The sequence below is a fragment of the Uloborus diversus genome, chromosome 9, assembly GCF_026930045.1.
Source record: "Uloborus diversus isolate 005 chromosome 9, Udiv.v.3.1, whole genome shotgun sequence".
Taxonomy (NCBI): domain Eukaryota; kingdom Metazoa; phylum Arthropoda; class Arachnida; order Araneae; family Uloboridae; genus Uloborus; species Uloborus diversus.
This window is the reverse complement of record NC_072739.1, coordinates 146,517,936-146,543,356: the sequence shown is the minus strand read 5'-3', so window position 1 is coordinate 146,543,356 and position 25,421 is coordinate 146,517,936. Positions and strand designations below refer to the sequence as shown.

General features: G+C 32.4%; 1 protein-coding gene across 1 annotated transcript in view; it reads left to right on the top strand.

Annotated features, from left to right (window-relative positions):
* The first annotated feature begins 265 nt into the window (after nucleotides 1-265).
* The window catches only part of LOC129230674 (intermembrane lipid transfer protein VPS13D-like), an 88,687-nt gene continuing 63,531 nt past the window's right edge, over nucleotides 266-25,421 (top strand). Inside the window, exons 1-11 of the mRNA XM_054865089.1 lie at nucleotides 266-362; nucleotides 3,842-3,919; nucleotides 9,639-9,751; nucleotides 12,402-12,495; nucleotides 13,908-13,978; nucleotides 17,666-17,782; nucleotides 17,856-17,981; nucleotides 21,575-21,766; nucleotides 23,703-23,803; nucleotides 23,898-24,069; nucleotides 24,174-24,272. Coding sequence (XP_054721064.1) covers nucleotides 266-362; nucleotides 3,842-3,919; nucleotides 9,639-9,751; nucleotides 12,402-12,495; nucleotides 13,908-13,978; nucleotides 17,666-17,782; nucleotides 17,856-17,981; nucleotides 21,575-21,766; nucleotides 23,703-23,803; nucleotides 23,898-24,069; nucleotides 24,174-24,272 — 1,260 coding nt within the window. The remainder of the gene's footprint in view (nucleotides 363-3,841; nucleotides 3,920-9,638; nucleotides 9,752-12,401; nucleotides 12,496-13,907; nucleotides 13,979-17,665; nucleotides 17,783-17,855; nucleotides 17,982-21,574; nucleotides 21,767-23,702; nucleotides 23,804-23,897; nucleotides 24,070-24,173; nucleotides 24,273-25,421) is intronic.

Below are 25,421 nucleotides of genomic sequence, written 5' to 3'. Positions count from 1 at the left end.
TGACCCACTGGTAAAATTTTAGTGACAGTGTAAACCATTCATAATATTGGCGATATAATTTTGGCGAATAATAATTTAAAAAAAAGCTTATGTGAGGCATCGCTAATCTTTTTAAAATCAATAGTTTTGATGAAATACAGTTCTTTAGTACAGACATTTAAACTTTTGCAATTTTAATGGATATTTTAATTTTAGCTTAAATTTTGTGATTGACAGTTGTGGTAACTATACTATTTCTTCTATTATTTTGCAGTGAATTAGTGTCATGTTAGAGGGTCTGGCAGCATGGATACTCAATACATATGTTGGAGAGTATGTAGAAAATCTAAATACAGATCAGTTGTCAATTGGCTTATTGCAAGGTAATAGAATTCATAAAATTCCTGATGATAAAACCATTCAAATTGTTTTCAGTTCTGAAACTTTTGTATTGTATCTGCTTTTAAGTTAAAGAAAAGAAAATTATTGTGGAAGGTGGCAGCTTTAAGGATTATAAATAAGCAGAATTGCATAAATTTGCCATTTCAGATATTTAACTATGTAAGAGTAATGACAACATCTTGGTAAAACAAGACGATTTTCATGTAAGTGGAATGTTTGAAGACAGCAATACCTCACTTTTATTGTTTTCATGGTAAGGAATTTTAGGATGTATTCTAGTGTTCTGCTCTGAATAGCTCCATATACCTTCCCTATCTTTATCTTAAGTCATTGCTGTGGTGACGTAATCGTTAAGGCGTCAGACTTGTAATCGATAAGTTCCAGGTTTGAAGTCAGCTAGCCGAAGATCGTCCATGTCTACTAGTGGTGACTGAGGCACGTTAAATATGTCGTTGTTGCGAAGTCCTCTAAGTGAATCAATATCTCTGGGGGGGGGGGGGGATTGTCCAGCTTCTGGTCTAGAAAACAGAGCTGTCTTCAGAGCTCATGCAACCGGTAAAAGCAGAAATAGTGTTTGGTATGGGGACTCTGGAGTGTGATATGATATCTTTATCTTAAGTCTTAATATCAACTAAAAAACTTTTTACGGTGCTTTGTATTACTCATCAAAGAAAGAGTAACTTGCTGTGGCTAAAATATGTGTGCAAAAGGCGTAGAGTGGTTTCACACTACACAATGCTACACAGGGGCGCCGACTTGCAAAAATTATTGAGGGGGCTAGACGTCGCCGGTGATCCATGGGTTATGTAATCCCACGGCGTCCCCGGTCCCTCCCCCCTTTTCAAAAAAAAAAACAGTTCAGATTTTTTTAACCTTGAAAATGCCAATTTACATATTTCCTGGTGTATATGATTTATACAAACAAACAATATGTGGCATGATGTTTTCAAAAACAATCTAGGAATTTGTATACAAATTTTTTGGTTCAATTAGATCATGTCACTTGTGTTTAGTGTGAGACATTTTTACAGCTCTAGTTTGGGGGAAGTCGTGCAGTTCCGTGGCTAGCCATTGATATAAGGTAGGGCACTTGACTTGCATGGAAGGGCACTCCCAGTGCGCCCAAATACAAAAAATATTGGGAGAGTGGGGGTCATATCGCGGGTGGTTTAACCCCGGGAAATTTTCTAAATTGGAGATGGAAAAAGTAAGTTTTACAGTTTTTTAATCATTTTAAAGTAATATATTATCAACATTAGAATCCCGAAAACTCTACTCTCGCTAACTCGACAAATGTTTTGACTTTGAAAAACGAAAAAAAAACCCCCCACATGTACGGTATTTTTGTAAAAAGTTTATTTAATTTATAGTATAATAATTTTGTTATTAGACTATTACAGAATAGTGAATATATATATATATAAAGGGTGTCCCAAAATTAACTCAAGATTTGAATTTGCCACCATTTTTTCCATAAATTGTTGGCAGCCATGAAAAAAGAACAATTTGACAGTTGAGAGTTTAGGGTTAGTAAAAATGGGGTGTTATTGTACCATACAGCTAGAGAGAGTGAAACATTTCAATTACTGCATAAGGCATTTCCTGGTCGCGTACTCTCTCATTTCGGTCATCAGAATTGGCACCCTAGATCATGTGATTTAACATTTTTAAATTTCTTCTTATGGGGTTATTTGAATTCAAAGGTCTATGTCAACAAGCCCACAACCACCCGTGCATTACCGTGTTGCAATACCGAGCGCCAATAACAGTAACTGCTTGACCAGCCTCAAGTTTCATTATTTTTGAAACAATTGTTCAATAATGAAAGCGCGTTATTGTATCGTATAACTCTCCATTTTTGATTACCCTAAACTCTCAGCTGTCAAATTGTTCTTTTTTCAGGGTTGCCAACCATTTATTGCAAAAATGGCGGCAAATTCAAATCTTGCGTTAATTTTGGGACACCCTTTATGTATATATATATATATATATATATATATATATATATATATATGAAATTGAAATTATATTTAAATAAATCTTAAACTATCATTAAAAAAATAAAGCATAAGATATTGCTGTCGCACTTTGATTAATAAGTGAAATAGCTAATTTAAACTTGCTTTGAATAAGGCTCAGAGTTCATTAAATAAAAATAATATTCCACAGTTAATTTGCTTAATAAAGTTAATATAGTATATAAATAGCGGGTTTTTAATGGGTCTTATACCCTAAAAATATTTAAGAATTTGCAAATAACTAATGCAGTACAACAGTAATACGGTTATAAAATAGTACTAATATTTCGAAGTTTTAAATCTAACATTCTATATGTAGTTAATTCTCTATTTTACAGAGATTTTTAAAATTGCTTTAAATACCGATATTAGGGCTGTCTTTAGAAAGGTGCAAATGTCGACCGCCTGACTAGATTACTGAATCTGGAGTCGTTGACGACTGGTCGAAATATCCAATTCGTCCAACATATCTGGGTGGTTATGAAGAACAGCCAAGTTGTTCAATCGCTTCTGCCCCATTGTTGATCGGACAGACCATCCGCAGGTTCGCACACTGGGACAAATTCTAAGCACTCGCAGCAACGTAACACTATCATTATTCACACCACTCGTTTTCATTTAACCTGCTTTTTACCGTAAAAATTATTTGTTGTAACCCATTACTGAATGTATTTTACAAGGTAACTATCTTCAAACAAGGAAAATAAAAAATACTGAGACAAATTTGTGAGTTTAGAAAGCATTAAATAACGAATAATTTTCTTAAATTATTGGGGGGGGGGGCTCTGCCCCCTCAAAATTTTTTTTGAGGGGGGCTCGGGCCCCTTCAGGTCCCATGGAGTTGGCGCCAGTGATGCTACACAGCACTCAGAGAACAAGACCACCCTCGATAAAAAGAAAAAAACCTCAAAAAACACTCCCCTTTGAAAATTCTAATGCGACAGCCTGAGTCATAACCTTAAACTGGTGGGCATCCTTGTAAAAGATGTACAGAAGACAGTTATTGCCTAAGGCATCACAGTGAGTAAAAACATTTTCTGCATAAATCTGTAAATTATTAACTTCTTTTTGCACCACCTACATTTCAAAAAATACCTAATAAATAACACCTAAAAAAAATACCTATAAGAATTATAATGCGATGAAATCTCGTTAAAACAAACTTCAAAAACCCAAAACTTTTGTTCGTTGTAAGGGGAATTTCGTTGTAATGGAATCCAAACAATGTAACAGCAATTACATTGGGACCATAAATTCATTTTGTTGAAACGAAAATTTTGTTGTATTAGTATATTAGTTGTAAAAGGATTTCACTGTATATATATGTATTTGTGTATGTATTCTTTTTCAACCATTTTTAAAATCTCCATAACAGTTGTCAATATTTCTGAGGAATGAATTTTATATTTAAATTATTTTACTTAATATGCACTTTATTTTAGGGGAAGTGGAACTTGAAAATTTACCTTTGAAAAAAGATGCTTTAAAGAGCTTGGAACTTCCTGTAGAAGTAGTTGCAGGTACTTTTTTCAAACATTTGTGCATACCATATGTGATGGTGGAGCTACTGTGTAATAGAAAGGTTGATGAAAAATAGTTATTACTGATTTGTTTGATGAATTAAATGCAAATATAATATATATATGTATGATATGACCTTTTGCTGTAATAATAGATTGGTTGATTTTCAAAGAATTACTACATGCACTAGAATAACACATGAAGCATAAATTACAGACAAATATTTAATTTGAATATAGACTGATTTTACAATATTAATGGCCATGTTGATATATTATATTCTGAAATTTTATAGTGGTAGTACAATGTATTAATAGCCGCTCGAAAATATAAACAATTGAAAACAGTTGAAATGTATCAAAATTTGATTTAAAACATCCTTATCTTTTATCTTTCATTTATCATAAATTAACTTAATTAAAGATATAGATTTATATATTTGTAATTATAGGGTACCCATAACTATTTGAATAAATTTACTCACATTACTTGATGAGTGGGTCTGCTGCAGCGCTGGGAAAAAAGTGTTGTGATTTCAAACGTTATCTGTTGGTTGAATTCAATCTTTGTTAAAGTCTAGGTTTGAGGCTGATTCAGTAATTGAAGATTGTTCTCATTTAGCAGCGAACACTGATTGCTGAGTATTTCTCGTTGGTATTCTTCCTTTATTATTCACAGGACAGTTCTCATAATGGAAATAAATATATTTTTTCTGGAGATTTCTTGTCGGTAATTTTCCTTGAACTTCTCCGAGCATAATTAAATTCTCATATTTATAAATGAGATTGAAGACATGACGTCTACTTCAGGCATAATTTGACGTTTCATTGATGTATAGACTTAAAATTTGATATTGATGACAAGACGTTCACAAAATCACAGACAATACGAAAAACTAAACTAAATAGATACAGATGTTAAGATTACATATTATTTTCCTTTTATACCCGGGCGTGGACAGCAAGTCCAGCCCCGGGTCATTAACGCGTCGACACTACATGTCTAACGGACGAAGCTTTTTAAACTCTGCAGAAATCGTTGGGGTTTTTTCTATATAACCTTCCCTTTTAGGCAAACCCCGCGCATACCGCTATACAAGGGCAAACATAGCTTTGAACTCATAAAGTAAATTCCTGATGTGTTCCCTCTCGATTCTACTGTGCTGGAGCTTAGTACGCGTTAAGAAAGAGTTCCAGATCTCCTTGGTTCTATTTCTTTTATACATCTGCCATCCATGATAAAAATCAAAGCCAAAGTTAAAATTGGGCTAAATTATATATTTGGTATGTAAAGGGAAATGGTGTAATGTCCTCCGGCAGCGGCGCATATTTATAACGGCAGACAGGCAGGGACGCTCTCTGAGTGTAATAGGGTGTAATCATGCGCGGTCAATGAACCTAGTTGGCACGAAGGAAGAAAGGAACTTTCCCCGTTCTCACTCTCACTCTCTCGTTGTATGAAAACTTGAAAAAATAGATTCGGGGATGGCAGGAATGTACGGATATTAAAAGTGTGGCAGTGTGATTCTTATCGCACTGTCACACCATAAGTAATGGTAAACAGAAAGGAAGCAAAAAAAAAAAAACATGGATAGTAAAAAGTTAAACGTGAATGATTTCAACTATGAATTAAGTGAAAAATTAAAAGTCTTAAAAATGTCGGTCTGCCGGATTAGACTGCCGGTCAAGTCTTAAAAATAATATACCCAAAACAATGACTTCACTTAAAGCAAAAAGAAGGAAAAATGGTATTTATCAATGATGTCACAAAAGAAAATAAAAACAGTTAAATGCGTGAAGATAATACTTTAGCTGCACCAAATCTTAAAAATAAAACGATAAACGGGTAGCAACAAAGGGTCTAAATAAAATACATGCGAACATCTCACCAATGCACTAAGTATGATACAGGACCGTTGCTTTAGAGTATCATTAGGGAGCAGTGCCCTACCTTTTGGAGACGGTTGCCCTACAATTACACCTAAGCAAGGTAAACATCATTGGGGATAGTCCACAATGCTCACTTTCTCTACCTTCATCAAGGATCATCTGAAATTGGGCTTTAGGAGCTTCAATATCGGAGAAATTCCCGAGAATACTACCGTATTGTTCATGTTTTTTTCTTAAACCTATTTAACTTCAAATTCTCATTTCATGTACAAAATCATATTACACAGATTTTAGTGTTTATTTAAAACAAGTAATTCAAAAATTGTTACGTGACACTAATCTCTCTCAGCATATTAGAGGATAGTTATGTTCTATTTCATTAACCATTACTTTAATTTAATTTGAATTAAAAATTTATATTTTTATTTTTTTATACAAAAATTTTATGTGTTCTATTTTTTAATCTTATCATGTTGTTTGAAAGCAATATTTTACTCAAGTTTAAAGAAAATAAAATTGTTTGAATATTATTATTAATTTATTGACTCCAGTGGCCATTTGAACTAACAACCCGAACAGGAAAGTTCATCCTTATCACTGATCTATATCCCTCACTCATACATAATATAGAGAGAAAGCTAGTAGACACTTTTAATATATTTTGTAAACTATATGAACTACAGAATCCCTGAAGTAAGTTCCATGTAAGAAGAATTTTAGCATTGTAAATTTTTTAATTGTAACTAGGTAAAACACTTTGCTTTATTTCCATAGATTTTGCCAAATTAATATATAAATAAATAAATTATAATAATAAAAAAAAGCATATATGTTTTCTGAAAATTTCTTGGAAAATGTTTTTAGAACAGTATAAGGTAACAGTTCTGTGAAATAAATTACATGTAAAACTAATGTTCTTCTCATTTAAGTTAATGAATTATGCAAATCTACCATAAAATTAACTTTTTTTTTCATGACTGATGAGTCGTTTTTCAGAAAAGTTTTACCAGAAACTGCACAAAAGATTTAAAAAAAAAGCTAGATTATACTCAGATATTGCTTGCAAATTTAAAGTGCAAGTAAAAAAGTGCAATTGTAAAATATGCTATTACATTTTTCATTCCGTTAATCATTTATTTTAGTGTATTAGTAAGTAGGATATTCGTTTTTTGTCTAAGCCGTATGTATTTGTAGCATTTAATGTAACTAATAAGCAGTGCCCACAGATGGCACAGTGAAACTGAACTCTTTAAATAACTTAAACACAAAAAAAGTACTCCAACTTTTAGCTGTTAAGAAGTTTTGATTGTATCCTAAGTTTGAAAGTTTGAAGTGCAGGAATGTTGGATAATGTGTCATGGTCCTTTTTGTGCAGAAATAAAGGGCTCTGTGTAGTGATGTAGATCGGGTAAATACCCAGTGGGTAGGTAAATATTTTTTGGGTATTTACCCAAGCCCTGGGTAAATACCCAAAAACTGGGTATTTTATTAAAAAAATGCAAAAAGTAAATCTGAATTTTTTTTTTTAATCTAAGTATGAAATAATTGGTAAAACTGATACATACATATGTATTACACAGTTTATAATATTTTTTATTGGAAGACTTGATGAAATTATGAAAGAAACGTATCGTGAACCAAAGAATCTTACTTTTCAGTGTCATAATTGGACAAGTATAAGCAATTCAATAATGAACTTCAGGATTTCAAAATCACAATCTAGGTTAGTCATATCCAAAATGAAAAAAAAAAAAAAGAAGCATGGGGGATGCTTGGAAGAATTTACTGAGAAGTTATTAAGACTATGATGTTATTTATTTATTTTATTGCCGTTTAAGTGGTAACGTAGCAAATGTAGAAACAGTTTTCATATTAATAAGCGAAAAAAAAATATTGTTTTCTGTTGCCTTGCTCATTTGCATTTGCTTCCCAGTACTTCATGATGAAAATTTATTTGAACTATTTTTAATACACGCAATTAGTGATGTCAGGTGGGAAGGTAAATATATTTTTTGGGTATTTATCCTAAGGCAGGGTAAATCCCCTAGTAATTGCGCGCACATTTTGCCAAAAAAACTTTAGGTGGTATCAAAAGGTGAAGATTTTCTTTTTAAAACATAAACTGTAAAATAAAAGATTAAAAATATAAAAATTTATATATTATAATTTCTTTAATTAAAGGCATAATGAAATCTTATCAAAAAAAAAAAAAAAAAAAAAAAAAAAAAAAACTGTCAGAACTTAGAATGAACTATTCTAAAACTTAAATAGGATGGCAGGATAATTTAATTTTTTATGGGGTAAAGCAAAAGGATTTAAGTTTAATTTTGTCACATAGATGGCACTAGCACAACTTTTCATTGATTTTTCATAATATCATGTTACTAGTTAGTTTTTGCTTTGAGTTGTAATCAGTTTGTCCAAAGCCTCCTAAATACTAAACGCATATCACATTTGCTTTAAAAGTGATCCTTCACCGGTACACAAACAACGCTACTACCTGACGGCAATACATGGATGGTGTTGCTATAACGATGAATCCAAACAATTCAAATCAAATCGTTAATTGGTTAATTTTAAAATTTTAATTTAGACGTTAACCAACTTTTTTCTCAGCTTTTAACTTCTAATGCTTTCGACTTTCGATAGTTGGCAGTAGCCAGAAGACTGAAAATATACTTATGGGATCATTTTGCTCTATGTTAAAAGGGAGAACGCGATAGGCATTTAGTATTTAGGAGGCGTTAGTTGGTCACTCACTTTGTATTTGTACTGGTAAAACTTTAAATTTTGCTTTGAAAAGTGAAAAACAAAAAAGAAAGATGGGGACATTGATTAGGCATATCCAACACATTTAATGTGAATATCATATTTTATTGCTAAGTTGTTTCACACAATAATTCTTTGAATAGGTGATCAAAAAACAATTTTTGGGCAAAAATTTGTTTTGTATATGGTTGGTTATATATATACATAGTGAAATACAGACAGAAAAGTATTTTAGTTGAATATAAATTTTTGAAATAAATACCCGGGTAAATACCCTGGGTATTTACCCCTAAAAATAAATACCCAGGTATTTTACATCACTAGCTCTGTGTGAATGTACTCTGTTTTCTTTATGTTAATAAAATGTTGTGAGTGTTTTTTTCTTCTTTTTACAAGATTGCACAGTTGAGTTTTTTCTCATTATTAATTGAATGACTTTCTCTAAATCATTCGGGACACACATACAAAAAGCATGGGGATGGCCACAGAAAGACTCCTTCCTTCCAATTCAATCCTTCATTTTTATTTTTATGAAATAGTAACATGAGAAAAATATAAAACACACAATTCTTTGTTTTTTAAACACGTGAATTGATCAATTTATATTTTTTAAAATCAATCGTCACTTTTGAACTTTGAAAAGTGGAGGTCAATACCCCTTTACTTTTGAAAGTGAGGGGGAAGTTGCCCCTCTGTGTTACCAGTCTATGGGAGTGTCGTAAGTATGTTTAACATTTCTGTTCAAATCCTTATGTATTTTTATTCAGTGTTGTATTTGGCAGAGAAAGAAATGCAGAGGACACCATCCTCCGAAATAATTTGTTTTTTGTTCTAAGAATAATGTAAAATGGTTTTAAACCTCGTTTTCTTTTGATGAGTTCCCCCCAAACTCCAGAATGAACTCCCCCAGATTTTTTTTTTTTTTTTTTTGTACTTGAGCACTATATATGTATGTATATATTGGAAGTTCTAGTTTTGTTGCATAAAGATTTGAATATATGAATAAATATATTTGTTTTCAAACCTACATCTATGTAATTTATACATTATTCTTTTTAAGGTTTCATTGGAAAAGTTAAGCTTCAAATTCCTGTCAGCAGATTAAGAAGTGAACCTTGGGTGATATTTATTGAAAGATTGTTTTTGATAGCTGGACCAAAAATATCATGCGAAGTAATTGTATTTATTTATTTTTATTATACAGTAGTTTTTTTTTTTAATTTTATTTAGTTACATTTTAGAAATACAAAAAATTCCAATGATGCAAAGGTACTAGAAGAGTGCTTTGTAAGCTATGTGCCTTAGTATACTGTTATGCCTCACGGGAATAATAGTTCAATTAAATACAGGGTGTCCGAGAAAGATCCGTACAACGTCAAAAATTTATTGAAAAAGAAACAATAGGGTTACAGTGAAACTAATTAGTACATTAGATAGAATAACTCAAAAAGTTTTTTCTGCAGTATGATTCTGACCATAGATGGTGCTACATGTCACGCAAAAGAATATTAAAGCATTTTAGTTATTTCAATGGCAGATCGCGTGAAGAAAGCTCTATGTGTTGCGTGGTTTATCGAAACAAAATCCGATACGCAAACACAACGGAATTATCTAACGACGTATGGGGAATTGCCACTATCTCGGTCAAGCATTCGTGAGTGGTATCACAAATTTATGACAATGGGTAGTGTGAAACATAAAAAAGAATATGGTCGCCCTAGAACTAGCAAAGAAAGTGTGGAACAAATATGAAACATTTTATAGGAGCCCTACAAAATCAGTTAGACAAGCATCCCGGGAACTACAAATGCCGAGATCCAAGATACACGATGTGCTTCACAAATGATTGTGACTTACAGCCATTAATTTACAAACATAACATTGGATTTTGGGGCTCCGAACAACCACATACCGTACGTGAATTCCAACGGAGCAGTGGAAAGGTGAACGTACGGTGCGGATTGCTTCACGATCGCATCCTTGGACCTTTTTTTTTTCTCGGAAAAGTCTGTGACCTCAAGTACCTACTTAGATATGTTTGAGATTTATGCATTCCCATAACTGCAAGACCTTCAACCGAATGTCCTTTTCCAAAAAGACGGTGCCCCTCATTATTGGAAGTTGACAGTTTGTGAGTCGCTGAATAATTCATTTCCAGTGTTGGATTGGCAGGGATGGTCCCATTGCATGGCCACCCCGGTCTCCTGACCTAACACCACTGGATTTTTTCTTTTGGGGTTATGTTAAAGATACTGTATACAGAAGGCAAGTTAACAGTCTTGAAGAATTAAAGCAAAACATCCAAACAGCTGTAGCTACTGTAGATGTTAACATGCTGAAACGGTCGTGGATGAAAATGGATTATCGTCTTGATATTGTTCGTGCTACGAAAGGGTCTCATGTAGAAATTTCCTAAGGTAATAACTTAAGTTATAGGAAAATTTTTTTTGAGTTATTCTATCTAATGTACTAATTAGTTTCGCTGTAACCCTATTGTTTCTTTTTCGATAAATTTTTGAAGTTGTACGGATCTTTCTCGGACACCCTACAATAAAGTGCAAAAAAAAAAAAAAAAAAAAAGAATAAATAAATAAAATAAATTAGTTACAGTTAAAACTTTATCTCAAACCAGATCCTCTCAAAACATTTCTGTTTCGAATTTCTTAAATTTGGCTGTTTATTACTTTTGTTTCTATAACCATCTTGCGCACTTTAACCATCTTGCGCAATGACCTCTGTGAGTTGCTCAGGAGAACCTAAGACTCTTAAAGTCCAAACTGCTTGGACACGACTATAAGAAGTGTTATATACATCAGTAATATCAGTGTCACCACCATAACCAAACCTAGGTTTGTGCCATGTGATCTTTCTACTCTATTGTTTATGCTATTGAAAGTCGAAATTTCCCCATGCTCATAACCAAAATTTAATGTGTTTCCTAGGTTTTTTCTCTGTGGAAATTTTTTTTTCCCCAAGCCCTCTATATTTTAAATTCTGGTGATACTGTACAATAGAACCTCAATTATCCGAATCTCGATTAACTGAAACTCTCCATTAACCGAAATCGGTTTCTCCTTCATTTTTTCCAGCCACTTTCTACTATCGTCTAAAATTTTCTCTTAACAAACATGCATTTTTTCCTCTGAACTCAAGCTTTTTAGAAAACTTCAAGATAGAACTGCACAGCAAAGAATAACCAATTTACACCACATGAAGCTTCCATTTAAACTTTTTGCAAGTTTTTGTTTTAGAATTAAATTTAAGTTCATTTATAATTTTAATTTATTTAATGGTTAAAATAGTCATAATAGCAGTTAAATGACTGAATTACATATTTAACCAGACGATTTTTGATGAATTCTCGATTATCTGAAAATTTCGATCATTTGAAATAGGTTCAGTCACAATTACTTTGAATAATCGAGGTTCTAGTGTACTTTGTTTTCAAAAATAACACAGATGTTTTAAGTTAACTTCCGGTCTTTTTGTTTCTTAGAAGAATACAGTAAGACATTTTGAGCTTATCTGGTTTCATCATGAAGGAAAGTGGGAAGGGAAAAAAATAAAACTGATATTAAATTCTGGAAAACATTAGGGTCTGTGAGTTACTCTTGCTCTAGTATTGATCCCACTTGGTGTTTATATTTCAGATAACCTCTGTTTATTTACACTTATATTAAATTGGTGTTATCCAATAAATCATAGTATACTTTGATAATGTGTAATTTCTTTGAGTTAAATGCCATGAAAGGAAAGAAGATAATTTTTATTCTATAAGAAATAATGTGTCTTTTACTGAATCAGTTTCTTTTTATTTCTTTAGTACAATGAAGAAGAAGAACAGAAAGCTGCTTTGGAAAAGAAATTGGCTTATTTACAAGCATTGGAAGCCAAATCAAATGTATTTTTGTTTATTAGTATTATTTTTTGTTATTAAAGTAAGCTTAGTATTTTCTTTTGGAAATTAAAATGTGAGTAATTTGCTTTAAATATACAGTAAACTCCTGATTATCTGTGAAGTTCTGTGGCACGGTAACCGCATATAAGCAACTTCGTGGATAAACCGTAAATTAGGTAAAAACAATGCTAGTGTATGCAAAAGCTTTAAAATAATCATTAACCATTGTATATATTTAATCTGAAGCTAAAACAATAACAGTCTAGGTAAAAAATGCATGTAAAAACTAAAAAAAAGGATAGCTCATAATGGGGTTGTTTCCAAAATTTTAAAAGTATTTTTTTTCTGAAAGAGCATGCTTAAAAACATAGGAGTTGACCATTTTTTAAATAATTTGTTTAAGTTTAATAGTTTTAAAAAATTACTTATATCGTTTAACGCTTCTGCCGATGACATCACAAATGATGAAGTGCCATTCAGTGTTGCCATTCATGGTTCAAAATATTTAATTCGCATCTTTACTCACGTGTATTGGCAACAATATACTTGATAGCAATCGTAGAGTGCAATTGTAATTCGCTTCTTGATTATCATAACGTGGAAATGCGGTAGAAAGATGCACCACATGGTGCATCATTTGTGACGTCATAAAGACCACGCCTTGTTTGAAGAATCAGACATTTAAAAAAAATTAATTAAAAAATAACTGTTGGGAAAATGAAAGTATTTTCTGAGTACATGTTTTTTTTTTGCTTATTCTATCAACTTCAGTGACAAAAAGTACTACTTTTGACTGAAGGAAACAACCTTATTGCGAACGGATTGCACACATACAGGAGCAAATTGTGCTAACTGATTGCCCACAATACATGAAACTAGGTTACACTGAAAAAGCACAGGGGAGGGGTGGAGAATTTTTTATCAAGACTGGTCCAGTCACTCGTTTATGCGCTTAAGTTATGTAGATCTAAAAATAAGTGAGTAGTGTAGATCTCTAAAGCAGTAAATAATGTTAGATGTAAAAATCAGTTTTAACTAGTCAGATTTTGTTAAATTTGGAAGTTTTGATGTTATTGGAAGGGAGGGGGAAGAAATAAATATTAATAATAGATATTGCACTTGTGAAGTTAAAATGTGTGCATTGTTAATTATTGCCGGATTATATATATATATATTTTTTTTTTTTGAAAGTGTGAAAGGTCGTGGATAGTCAGGATTTTAATTTATCTAAAACTAGACTTTTTTTAAATGTGAAAAATCAGTAAATATTTTTATAAGTTTTTACAAGCTTGCTTTATAGTTTTCTCGTGTTTTGTGCATTGATATTGTAAAATTGATGAGACAGTGATAATGACATGTTAAAATTTAGCAGTTTTTTTTTTTTACTTTGTTGAAATATTTATGACTTTTGCTTGCAGGAATTAAAGCAAGGAGAAACTTGCTATACAAATTGGATGACTTATGGAACCTCTTTGATGGCAAATGTCATTGAAAATGTCCAGGTAGATCCTTTTTAAATTTTTGCATTTAATGTACATATAATTCACACTAATGTGTGCCGAGCCAGTGAATGTAAAAATTGTACCATGAGTTCTCAAAATCTTCTCTATCTCTGTTATATATTTTTCAGTATAAATTCAAAATTTTGTGCATACCAAATTTGTTCGTACATCTGTTCATTATCGCCAACCCTCAAATATGCATACTACCAACCAGTGGTTGGAAGTAGGGACGCTACTGTAGTAGCTGCATTTTTTAGTAGTTTGTAGTGTAGCGCACTACTTTAAAAAGAAAGTAGAGTAAGCGAATAGTTTGCTACAAAAAAAAAAAAAGCTTGTAACGATTTCTGGAAACTACTTTTGAATGAAGTTTCAAAAACAAAAACACATTTTCAAACAAATCTGACTTGTGAAAGTCTTAGGCGAGTAAAACTTGCACCAATCAGATTTGTAAGACTGAAAAATAAGAGCTGTCCTCTGACACATTATTTTGACGCTGTACGTTCTATCTGTTTGACGCCATTAGTTTGTTCAACATAGAAACTTTCACATTTCCCCAATATTTTCCTTGAATGGTTTTGTTTCTTTCTTGTCTCTTCTCTTCCTTTTGTTTCTTTCTTGCTAAGCCTTTCATGGCTTAGCAAGAAAGAAACAAATTTTTTTCCATTTAATGCAAACTTTGCCTGTTAAGTAAAAAGCTTTTGGTATTAATGCAGTCGAATCTCAACTTATGCAAGGGATACGTTCCAAAACTCTAGGTTGATATTTCCCGTTGTGGAAAAGGGTATCTATACACATTTTTATGAGCATACTAATTATTTTAGACTCTTTTAAAGCACCTCTCAAACTGTTTTAGCCCATTTCTTAACTTTACATTGCTGAATGTAAACGTAGAGAACTTAAATTTCACTGTACTTAAAAAAAGTGTGTTATTGAATAAATATATGGTTAGGATACAAAAAAGCAATTGGAGAGAATGGCGTAAAATGAAACAGTATGTACGTTATGTATAGTGCATGGCAGTAATAAAATGCTGGACAGTAGACACAGTGATTTTATTCAACACACCATTTGGTTAAAGCACATCGAAAATCTGTATGTATCTTCATTTGTCAGAAACTTTCTGTTTTTCCTTCCTTTTTCAAACTTTAGATAAACTGCTCGCTTATGTAAAATTTTGTTTCGTTAACTTTATATTTAGAATGAAAAGATGCGGAGTGGCGATTTGTATATGAACAATCCGATGCTTCGATTAGCATGGTGTGGGTAATTTCGGTTTTTAGTGATACTAAAGGGAAATTCCATTCACGAAACTAATATTTAGGAAGAAGGGTGATATAAGCCCTACGCTTTCACTCCGAAAAATTTTCATGTTGCATGTGAGAAATTCGCATCAGCTGCAAAATTCGCTTCTCGAGAAAAACTCGCAAAAGCTATTTCGCATTAGTTGAATTGCGTTGTAACCCGAGTCCACTGTTGTTAAAAATTACACATTGAAGTAAAGTAAGCATTTTTGGCTATGTTTCATGCTTCGGAGACTTAGTATTACCATCGGGGATAATTTTCTTATTTCTTTATTATTTCTTAGATATTGAAAAATAAATCTACAACTTTATGTTTATTTACTTGTAAAAAACTTTGTTGTTCCAGCAAAAAGTTTTATTTTATTTTTAACAAGTGCCTAGTAGGTAGTCTGCAGATTACCTGGCAGTTTGAGAAATTAAATCATTTTTGGCTCTTTAGTGTATCACCCTTGGTAATCTACCCATTATCTAGATAATCTGTAAAAAAACGGATTTCTGTACTGAGATGGTAACATCTCTATATATTTGAATAGTTTACTGATAACTTTTGATTCAATTCATTCGAGAAATAATATTGTTATTACTGATTAAAAAAAATGCAACAGAAAACAAAGTACAAAATATACTTCCAAATGAGCCAAATGGTTAAAACTATAAAATGTATCTGAACAAAAAATTCTAATTTTAGTTGTATGCATCCTACTTGTTTTTTTCTCATCATCTTTTGAAACCTTTTTACTTCCTTGTACAAAAAAAGAAGCATTGTATTTGCGAAAAAAATTTCACTCAAAATTTGTCCTTAATTTCCATTTTGCTCACCCCCGAATTAATGATGAGTTTTTTTTTCAACACAACCACACGCGGATAAGTGCCTAAGAACATATAAAAACTCAAAGTATCCATTTTGACATTCCCCGAGTTAATTACAACGACTTTTCTCGTGATGTGCGTATGTGTGGATGTATGTCACATAACCAGGGTTCATACACTCCTTCAAAACTCCTCCAATACTCCTTCATTTATGAAATTTTTTTGAAGAGCCCTTCAAACTCCTACATTTTGGTTTTAACTCCTTCAAAACTCCTTTTTTTATGCTCGAGACTACATAATCTTCTTCTATGACAATAACTAAAATATTTCAATTGACAACTTAACTTCATCGCAAGGGCGATTGTATAAAGGCAATTTTAATGTAATTTCATATATTTTTTTGTTTTTGTTTCATAAAGATGTGATTTACAAATTGATATAGGTTGAAGGTGAAAATATTATTAGTTAACTGAAACGTTTCACAAGTGAAGTAAAACATGCTTAAATGGTGCTTGGCTATTTTTTCAAGTTTTATGATTATTGTTTCTCCCTCCGCCACACTCACAGCAGCAAAAGTCAGGTTGTCTAATTATTCAAATATTTATAAATACATACGTTGATGTACTACACTAAGTTAGTGTGTTAAAAAAAACAATTGTTTTGTAAATTGCAGATATGATATTGTAAAAAGGGTCATCCACAAGTGATGGGAGGAGACGGGCTCATGAAATTGTGATAAGGGGAAGAGAGAGGGTGACATCACAGTTATTGCAACAATATATTTATAAAAAAATATGACATGTGGCAAGAGGAAGAGTTAGGTGAAGTGTGACACTTTGTGACAAGGGGGGGGGGGGAAGGTGTTCAAATATGTTGAAAAAAGTGAAACATCATTAAATGACAGCCAATTAGTACTCCTTCAAAATCTCATTTTACTCCTTCAAAACTCCTCCAAAACTCCTTCATTTTATTTCTGAAATTGTGTATGAACCTTGATAACTCAAGAACGGTATGTCCTAGAAAGTTGAAATTTGATACGTAGGCTCCTAGTGGGGTCTAGTTGTGCACTTCCCCTTTTGGTTGCATTCCGATGTTTCTAAAGAGGTCTTTTGCTCCTTTTTGGGGGGAAATCATTGTTAATTTCGATGTATACTTAAGTGGTGTTATAATTTGGCGGACACTTGGCGATATATCGCCAGTCTTTTGGTCGCCAAATTTTGTCGCCAACTTGGCGACAAATTTGGCGTTTTTTTTTTTTACATATGGTTCTAAATTGGTCAGTTATTCATATTTAGAGAGTTAACTATTGAATCACATTAAAATTGCCAATATTGGGAAAATGACATTAAAATTGTAGTAAAAGGAAGTCATGTGATGCACACATTAGCTGTTTTTTTTTTATTTGGAAAACTGATTTGTGCTGCCAAAAGGTTTTTGTGTGTGTGTGGGGGGGGGGGGGGGGTTGGTTTTTTAAATTCTACATTGACACTAATCCAATTTTGTATAAATAAGTTGATATTTGAAATTTTTTTTTACATTCATGTATGTTTTTTTCTTTTCTTTTTTTATTTTATAGCTTAAAGTAAAGGATGTTCACATTCGTTATGAAGATGAGGTTAGTTGCTCAGATCACAAATTTGCTTGTGGCATAGTCATTAGAAGCTTATCAGCTCAAAGCACTGACAGCAGTTGGGTATGTATTTTTACTCTTGAGCAGCTATTTGTTTATGATTAAATTTGAAAGTTATATATCAAATTTTTAACAGGCACCAAAGTTTGTTCGGAGAGATAATAGTGATTTTATGTGGAAACTGCTACAATTACAAGGATTGTCATTGTACTGGGATACAGAAGCTGACATTTTAAATGGAATGGAGCCTAAAGACATGATGGTAAATATCATAACTCATCAGGGTAGAATTTATTCCTAAAAAACTTAGTTTAAAAATGTTATGATGGAAAACAGTAAATACCATGTAATTTTCCCATTAAATGATTAAATATAAAACCCATTTTTATGAAAATTTGTTTCCTTATAACAGCAATATTAAAAGTAATCATAATGAAAATTTTGAATCAAGGCTTCTCCGGAGCAAACACGAGTTTCAAGTCATTTAAACATTTAGAAACTCTACTTTTTGCACACTTAGGGAAACATAGAGCTTTTTTTCTTTCTTTTTTTTGTGTGTGTATACTATTTAAATAAAGCGCACGTTTCTTTTAGTGATCTTTGTTTTTGTTAGTTCATATTTTGGAAATTCTTCAAATTTTTATATGCTTCAATTCATTCCTTCGTTTCTGAATGAATATTTGTTCGTTCTTTATACTTATTAGTATTTTACTTTTATGGGTAAGGACGAAGCTCGATTTTTAATCACGTCAAAGCGGTGTGTTTTGAGTTCTTTCAGTTAAAATAGAAAACAAAAGAAAGTAGCGATTGTTTCTCACAATTATTACTGACCCAGGCAATGCCAGGTATTTTTGCTAGTGCATTAATAAATTCAAAAAGCCAGTTCACTTTTGCAATAAAACTCTCAAATATAAAGTTTATGATGTTGCAATGATTTATTCTTTTTACAAGAGATAAAGTTTTAGTTTTGTTATTTTATAATATTAGGGGCAAAAATTTAACTTTAAGTTTTTTTTTAAGTTAATTAGATATTATATTTTATTTTCTTTTTTGCATACTAATGGACTGGGTCAACATTGCTTTGAAAACTTAAAAAGTGGATGTAATGTATAAACATACTTTCTTGTCCGGTCAATAAATTCAACTAACCTTAACCCAATCAAGCAGAACCTGAATGATATGGATAGTGATGTTTGAGCAGGTTCGTCATTTAGGGGGATCAATTGCTTTCCCTCCAGCTTTGAAAAATTAATTTTTCATTCAATTGAGCATGAATTTGGTTGCTTTCTGATAAAAATTTCACCACCCTTTGAGAAAATTCAAAATGACCGATCTTGTGCTTGAGTCTCTGAGCACCTCCATCAAGTTGTTTTATGTGAAAGATTATTCATGTTCATAATCTGCCCCATGCTTACAAAGCTTTTTTAAATCCAAGCTAGAGCAAATTAAATGTGAAAAGTAGTATTACATGTCTAGAGAAAAGTATCTTCAATTTAAAACTCTGGACATTTGTACCATTTTTTTTCAAAACCCAGTCTAAGGAGCCAGAGCCGTGTCCAAGGGGAGGGTTTTAGGGGTTAAACCCCTCCCATTGAAAAAAAAAAAAGGATGTCAAATGAAGAAAACGATCGACTTAAATTAACTTTAATGTGAAAACCTGCGTTTAATGTCCCCCCCCCTTCTCTATGATGTTTTTCTGTAATTTTAACTCGGCAATTCTGTATTTTTTTTTCCTCTAATTCAACTCAGTTGGACCTAAACGCTTGCATTTCTTTCTCTTATAAATTAAAAAAATTTACATAACATTCAAATGTTATGTAATTTACAACTGTTAAAGCTTTGCCGACTGAAATAATAATTTGGAAAAACTGTGGTGGTAGAACCGTTGAATTATCTACCAATACAAAGCATTAACATTGCTTATTGTAAGGAGGTAATGATGAATTCGGCCTATGTTGCAGCTATGAAGATGTATTAGTGATTGTGTTGAGTAATGTAATTTGCATCTACAATAAGCTCGTTCTAAACCTTATTTCAGAACATAAAATCTGATATACATTCTCTTACATAAAAAGAATTCGTGGAGAGTTTTAAACACTTGTTGCAATAAACTGCATAGTTAACAGATTTAATTAAAAAGACACAAGCAAGGTTTGATAAAAGTGAACCTGTAAAATAAAGGAATACTTTGGTCACTTGAGCAGCCAGAATTATTCTTCTAGGGGAAGAGGAGGGGGGGGGGGGGTACATCAGTACTTACAGGTGCATAAACGCCATACTGGGATCGATAATTTGTAGTAAAACTATGAAGGTTGTGAGGGATTGAATCCCCCCCCCCAGGTAAGATTAAAACCCCTCCCTTTATGAAAATCTGGACACAGGCCTGCTAAGGACAAACTAAATTTTGAAAAAGCATTTTTTACTTTGTATTAAAATCTTTCTACCAGGATTGCAATGTTTTCAACTAAAAGGGATACATATTTAGGAACATTTCTTTCAATAAACAATGTTGTGACCATCACTGAATAATTTAATATGGTGGTAATAAATGTTTCCCTGAAATTAGCTATTTGTTGCTTGACTGGTATTTGAAAAAAATCAGTTGAGCTAAGACATTTAACATTGCTCACACTCTAACAAATCGAGATTTAAACATTCAAATGGTAACCAGGTAACTGCTTAAACTACATAAGTACTCATAATGTTAAAACCAGAAATCATTCCCTCATTCTCAAAATGTTAGCTGCAGTGTAAACTGCAGTTGCATAAATACTCATATTTTTGAAGTTGAGTTGTGACTCCCTGAGTCACAACTCAATGTGTAACTGGCAGTAAGAAGTGGACAAAAAAAGTTCCAAAAAAACAAAAAAGACTTCAAAATAAACAAGAAATTGTTGTTCCTCAGACTTTTGAAACAAAATTCTGCTTTTAGTGTTTTTGTTTTCATGGTTCTTAAATTATTTGCAAAATGCAATGAAGCACATTTTCCTTCTATACATTTTTATCATATATGTTTTTTAATCAGTCCCAGCATAGGCCAATGCATAGTAATATATATGCAAATTGTATGTTTTTTCTTTTCATATAAATAGTAGAGTCCCAATTATATGCTCTTCAAGTATCTGCTATTCAAGATTTTCTGCTGTACCAGAGTATTTACATTTTTTTATCAAACTAATCAGTGCAACAAAAAAAGTTAAAAATAGTTTACCAATAAAATTTAAGTGTCAGTGAGTGTATGTGTCAGCCAATAGCTTGCATACAATAGCAACATAAACAATAGCTTGAATGTTATCTGTCAATAGGATAGCTTGCGCATGTCGGTGAGTGTACCTGATTTTTTACCACTATGTCTCTGACTGGGAAATTTCTCCCAGTGGCATTGAACTGATCATGATAAATGTATCAATGGCATTAATTGATTTATATGTGTTTATTTTACTGTCTTTTATTTCTTCAGTAATGTAACCCTCCATATCATCTGCCACTTTAGCTTATCCGGCTTTCTGCTGACACGTTTATGGTGGATAACAGGACCCTACCGTACTTTTTTCATGCAGTTCCTTTGAAAATGTTTAAACGGTGTTTCACTGTGATTTTGTTTAGTTAAAAGATTAATATGTGATAAGTAGTGTTAATGCAGCTAAAGCCTAAAAGATTGGATATTTCATTTGTACTTAAGCCTTTCATTTAGCGGATCACTTGGGGACAGTTAGCCCTACCCCCCAACTCCTTTCCACGTGTAAACCTTTTGAAATGATGAACATATTAAAGTTCATAAAAGTAATTTTTGCTAATACATGTGTTTTACTTTTTTACAGTCTGTTAAATCGTTTTTTCTAATACTATTTATAGGCTGCTATGAGCAAGCATCTTGAAACTCATATTTTGCTTGGACATATGAAAAGTCATGATTACATTCTTTCTCCTGTAAATGCTGAAGCCCATTTGACCAGAAATTGTTCTTTAAAGCCTTTACGTTCAAAGTTTAGTCCACGTATAAACTGTGATATTCATTTGCAAAAGATTCCATTATCATTGAGTGAGGTATGTCTTTCTGTTCTTTGAAATCTATTTTTATCATTAGCGTGTTGATCTTAATGAGTCTTTACCTGCTATTTGTTGTGCTCTACTTTGTTGCAGTAAACAAAATGACACATATGATTTTATAAAGTTTTGACATGGGATACAAACTGCAGGGTGATTCAAAAAGAATGGCAAGGTTTCAGAGGTTTCTATTTCTAAGAGTATAAGTAGTACAAAACAGATTTTTTAAAAACATTCTCAAATCATTCTAAAGATCTTCTATGGGCCCTCATCTAGACACCTGAACAATATTCTACCCCTACTGAAACTCCTGCTGTACGTGATGTCGCATATTCGCACTCTCAGGAGCAATTGCTGCAGTGATCCAATTTTTCAGTTAGTCAAGATTAACGGGTAGGTTCCCATCTGCATGCATGCAGTGCACGGAGGGGCAGGGGGTACATAATTAAATGGCCCAATCGCCCTAGAAAGGGGGGGAAAAGGAAAAAACTAGCACTAAGACTTATTAACGTTGCAAATATACTCTGCTGGCCTCTGGGGAGAGATCCTACAGATTTTGTTGCAGGTGGCAAAAAATTTATAGATCCGGGCCTGTTAACAAACAAAGGGTTATAAACAGGTTACTCTTTACATATCTCCATGGGGAAAAATCTTGTGGTGTTAGGTCTGATGACCTAGTGGTATCATTCATAAAGTGCTGAGACACCTCTTCCTTGGTAGCCATTTTGACTACTGAACAATAAATTACTAGTGGGACACATATGATTACATGTGAAGGCATCTAGTGGCAGCCAATTGAAACTTTACAACTCACTCTTTCATTCAAGCTCCACCAGGGAGCTGTAGGTTCAATACTCCTAAATCGGTAGTGCTATGAAACCCCGCCATTCTTTTTGAGCTACTTACCTTGTGCAATCCCTTTTCCCCAATCGCTGGTTTTGTAGAAATTAACTCTCATTTAAAAAAATGAATATGATACAGCTACAGCGCAAAATTTTATTGCTGTTAGTTCAACATGAAAGCAACAAGTACCCAAAATCGTAACAGCAAAATTGAATAATTTACAAATATTGCGATCACAGAAATGAAGCGTTTTTTTGAACAAAAGTATTAAAATCATGTGTTTTTGATCCTAAGAATGTTCATTACGTTATTATTTTTTTCTTTTTAAAATGTTCATCTTAAATAATTGCAGCAAAATGTTCCCAATTTTTTTTCAGAAAGTAGGTGCTCGACTTATTCGTTAGTTTTGATTCCGCCCCCCCCCCCCAATTTTTCTTCTTAAAGTATGGAGGAGGGTCTACTTAAGCTCAAGATTGAATTATATGTTAATGTATCAGGGAATATTTGTTCTAATAATAAATTTAAATGAATAAAAGTAACATAGATGAAATGCAGTAGCTTTTGAAGCTTTGTCCATCGACTTCAACGCAATTCCTCATTGATGTCTTGCAAAATTCCGAAAGTTCTTTCATGTAAACCAGCGTCAGATCCGGGAGAAACAGATTAAGGCGTTGCCTTGGACACAAAATTTTCCGACCCCCCCCCCCCCCTTTTTTCCTCTCTCCTGTTGAAAAACAATATAACAGCTCGAAAAACGATGTGTAAAGGTGGCAATTGCAAGATTGCCCAGATTGAAAAAATCATAGATCCAGCACTGATATAAGTACAAAAGCATCAATCCCATCAGAAAAGTATTTCCAAATCTTCTTTGCTCATGATTCTGAGCAATTGGGGTTCATCCTACCCTCCTTGAAGTTTTGAAAGGGTTAAGGGAACCACCCTGCATATATACACTTTCTTAACTTCTATTTTTTTAAAATTCTTTTCTGAAAATAATTTATTTCAGTTTACTTGTATATATTTAGTATATGTATGTAGTCCAGTCCTAGCACGTATGTATTTAACATGATGCTGCTTTAATGTGTTTGTAAAGGTTCAATATAGGCAGATAATGGGATGCCTGAAAGAATTTGAGATGCTTGATGTACGATGGAAGCATCGTAAGTGGAGACCAAACACGCCTGTTAAAAATAAGTAAGCTCTTTTATGGTGCTTTTCTTTTATCTATTAGCATAACCTGGTATTTTTTTAATGAATTGTAATAAATATTTTCTCACAACATTTTCAGTGCCAAAAAATGGTGGATATATGCAATATCTGTTCATCTGGAACCTATAAAGCAGCAAAGTAAGTGTTCTACCTGGTCTTTTGCATATGAAAGAGCTCAAGACATTGTTCAATATTCAACACTATATGAAGATTATCTGCAAAAGAATGGCTTTCTTTCCATGGAATCACTGGTATTTTTTTTTTTTAATGTTCAAAATGTTATGAATTATGTAAAAAATGCATGAGTTTTGTTTAATTTTTCTGATGCTATACCTAATGAGAAAACTTTTTATAGGCTCAAAAGAAATCTCTAGAGGAAAAGCTAAGTTTTGAACTACTATGTCTTTTAAGAGATCTTGTTATGAAAAAAATCCAGCGTGAAAACAATTCTGAGGCATGTATAACTTTTTCTTGAGTAAACTGTACATTTCTATACTTGTTTGTAAAGTGTCTTGGCAATGGCGTCAGTACCAGGGAAAAAAACCCTAGTTAACACATAAAATGTCACACTTTCTGGCGACCTACTTGGCGAATCAGAGGTGATCGCTAGCTCTCTGTGAGCTGTTATTGACTGCGTGTTCCATTCAAATAAATGTAATACTCCGCTTGGCACGCCTCTTAAAAAGGAAAATATTTAACCATTGAAAGATATTATGACAAAAAAAAAAAAAGGTTACATATACCTATTTCTAAAGCTAAGGGATGAATTTCATCTAAAATTTGAACACCATGCTGGGGACTACTTCCTTTGCTTGGTCTCAGCTGATTTCTCCACTGCCAAAAAAGGTTGCAGCTGAGTAAAACCTGATTGGAACTGCTTATTTTATTCTTTTATCCTTTAATAGCTCATGTTTTTTTTTGTTGATAAATAACACATTTATATTAATATTATTAAAGTTCTATTAATCAAAGGTACATTTCAGATAATGTTAGTTTTTGTAACTTGTAGCTAGTTTCAATGTAATATTCTAGTTTGGACACAGAATGTACATTTGCTTCTTGAGAATTCGTTATGAAAAATATAATAAATGACTTATTATTAGTATATATTCATAACGAATGTATACTAATAATAAGTATATATTCGTTATGAATCATATGAAGTGGGATTCAGAAATTTTCACCAAAAACGTTGGATATTTTTGCAAGGAAAAAGTGGGACTAACACTTTTACCCAAATATATTTTGAAAAAAAAAAAAAAAAAAAACTCCTTTTTTTGTTTAGCAGTTAAAAAATACTTCAATTTGCCATGCAAAGATAGCAGACTGAAACTGGTGTATATAAAATTTCGTGTGCTTCAGATGCCTTCAAAATTAACTGACCTAACATAACTAATAGTGGTATTTTGCTTTGATTTTTCAAAACTTTTTTATGTTTTTTTTTATATTTCACTATATTTTGAAAGTTTAACTATTGTTCATGGTAGGACAACTTTTATTGAAAATAATTTTGTGATACTTGTAAGAGTAACTCCCTTCCAATGCTTTTCCTTTGAATCAACAGATTATGTATATGGAATTTGTAAATGAATTACTGACGTTA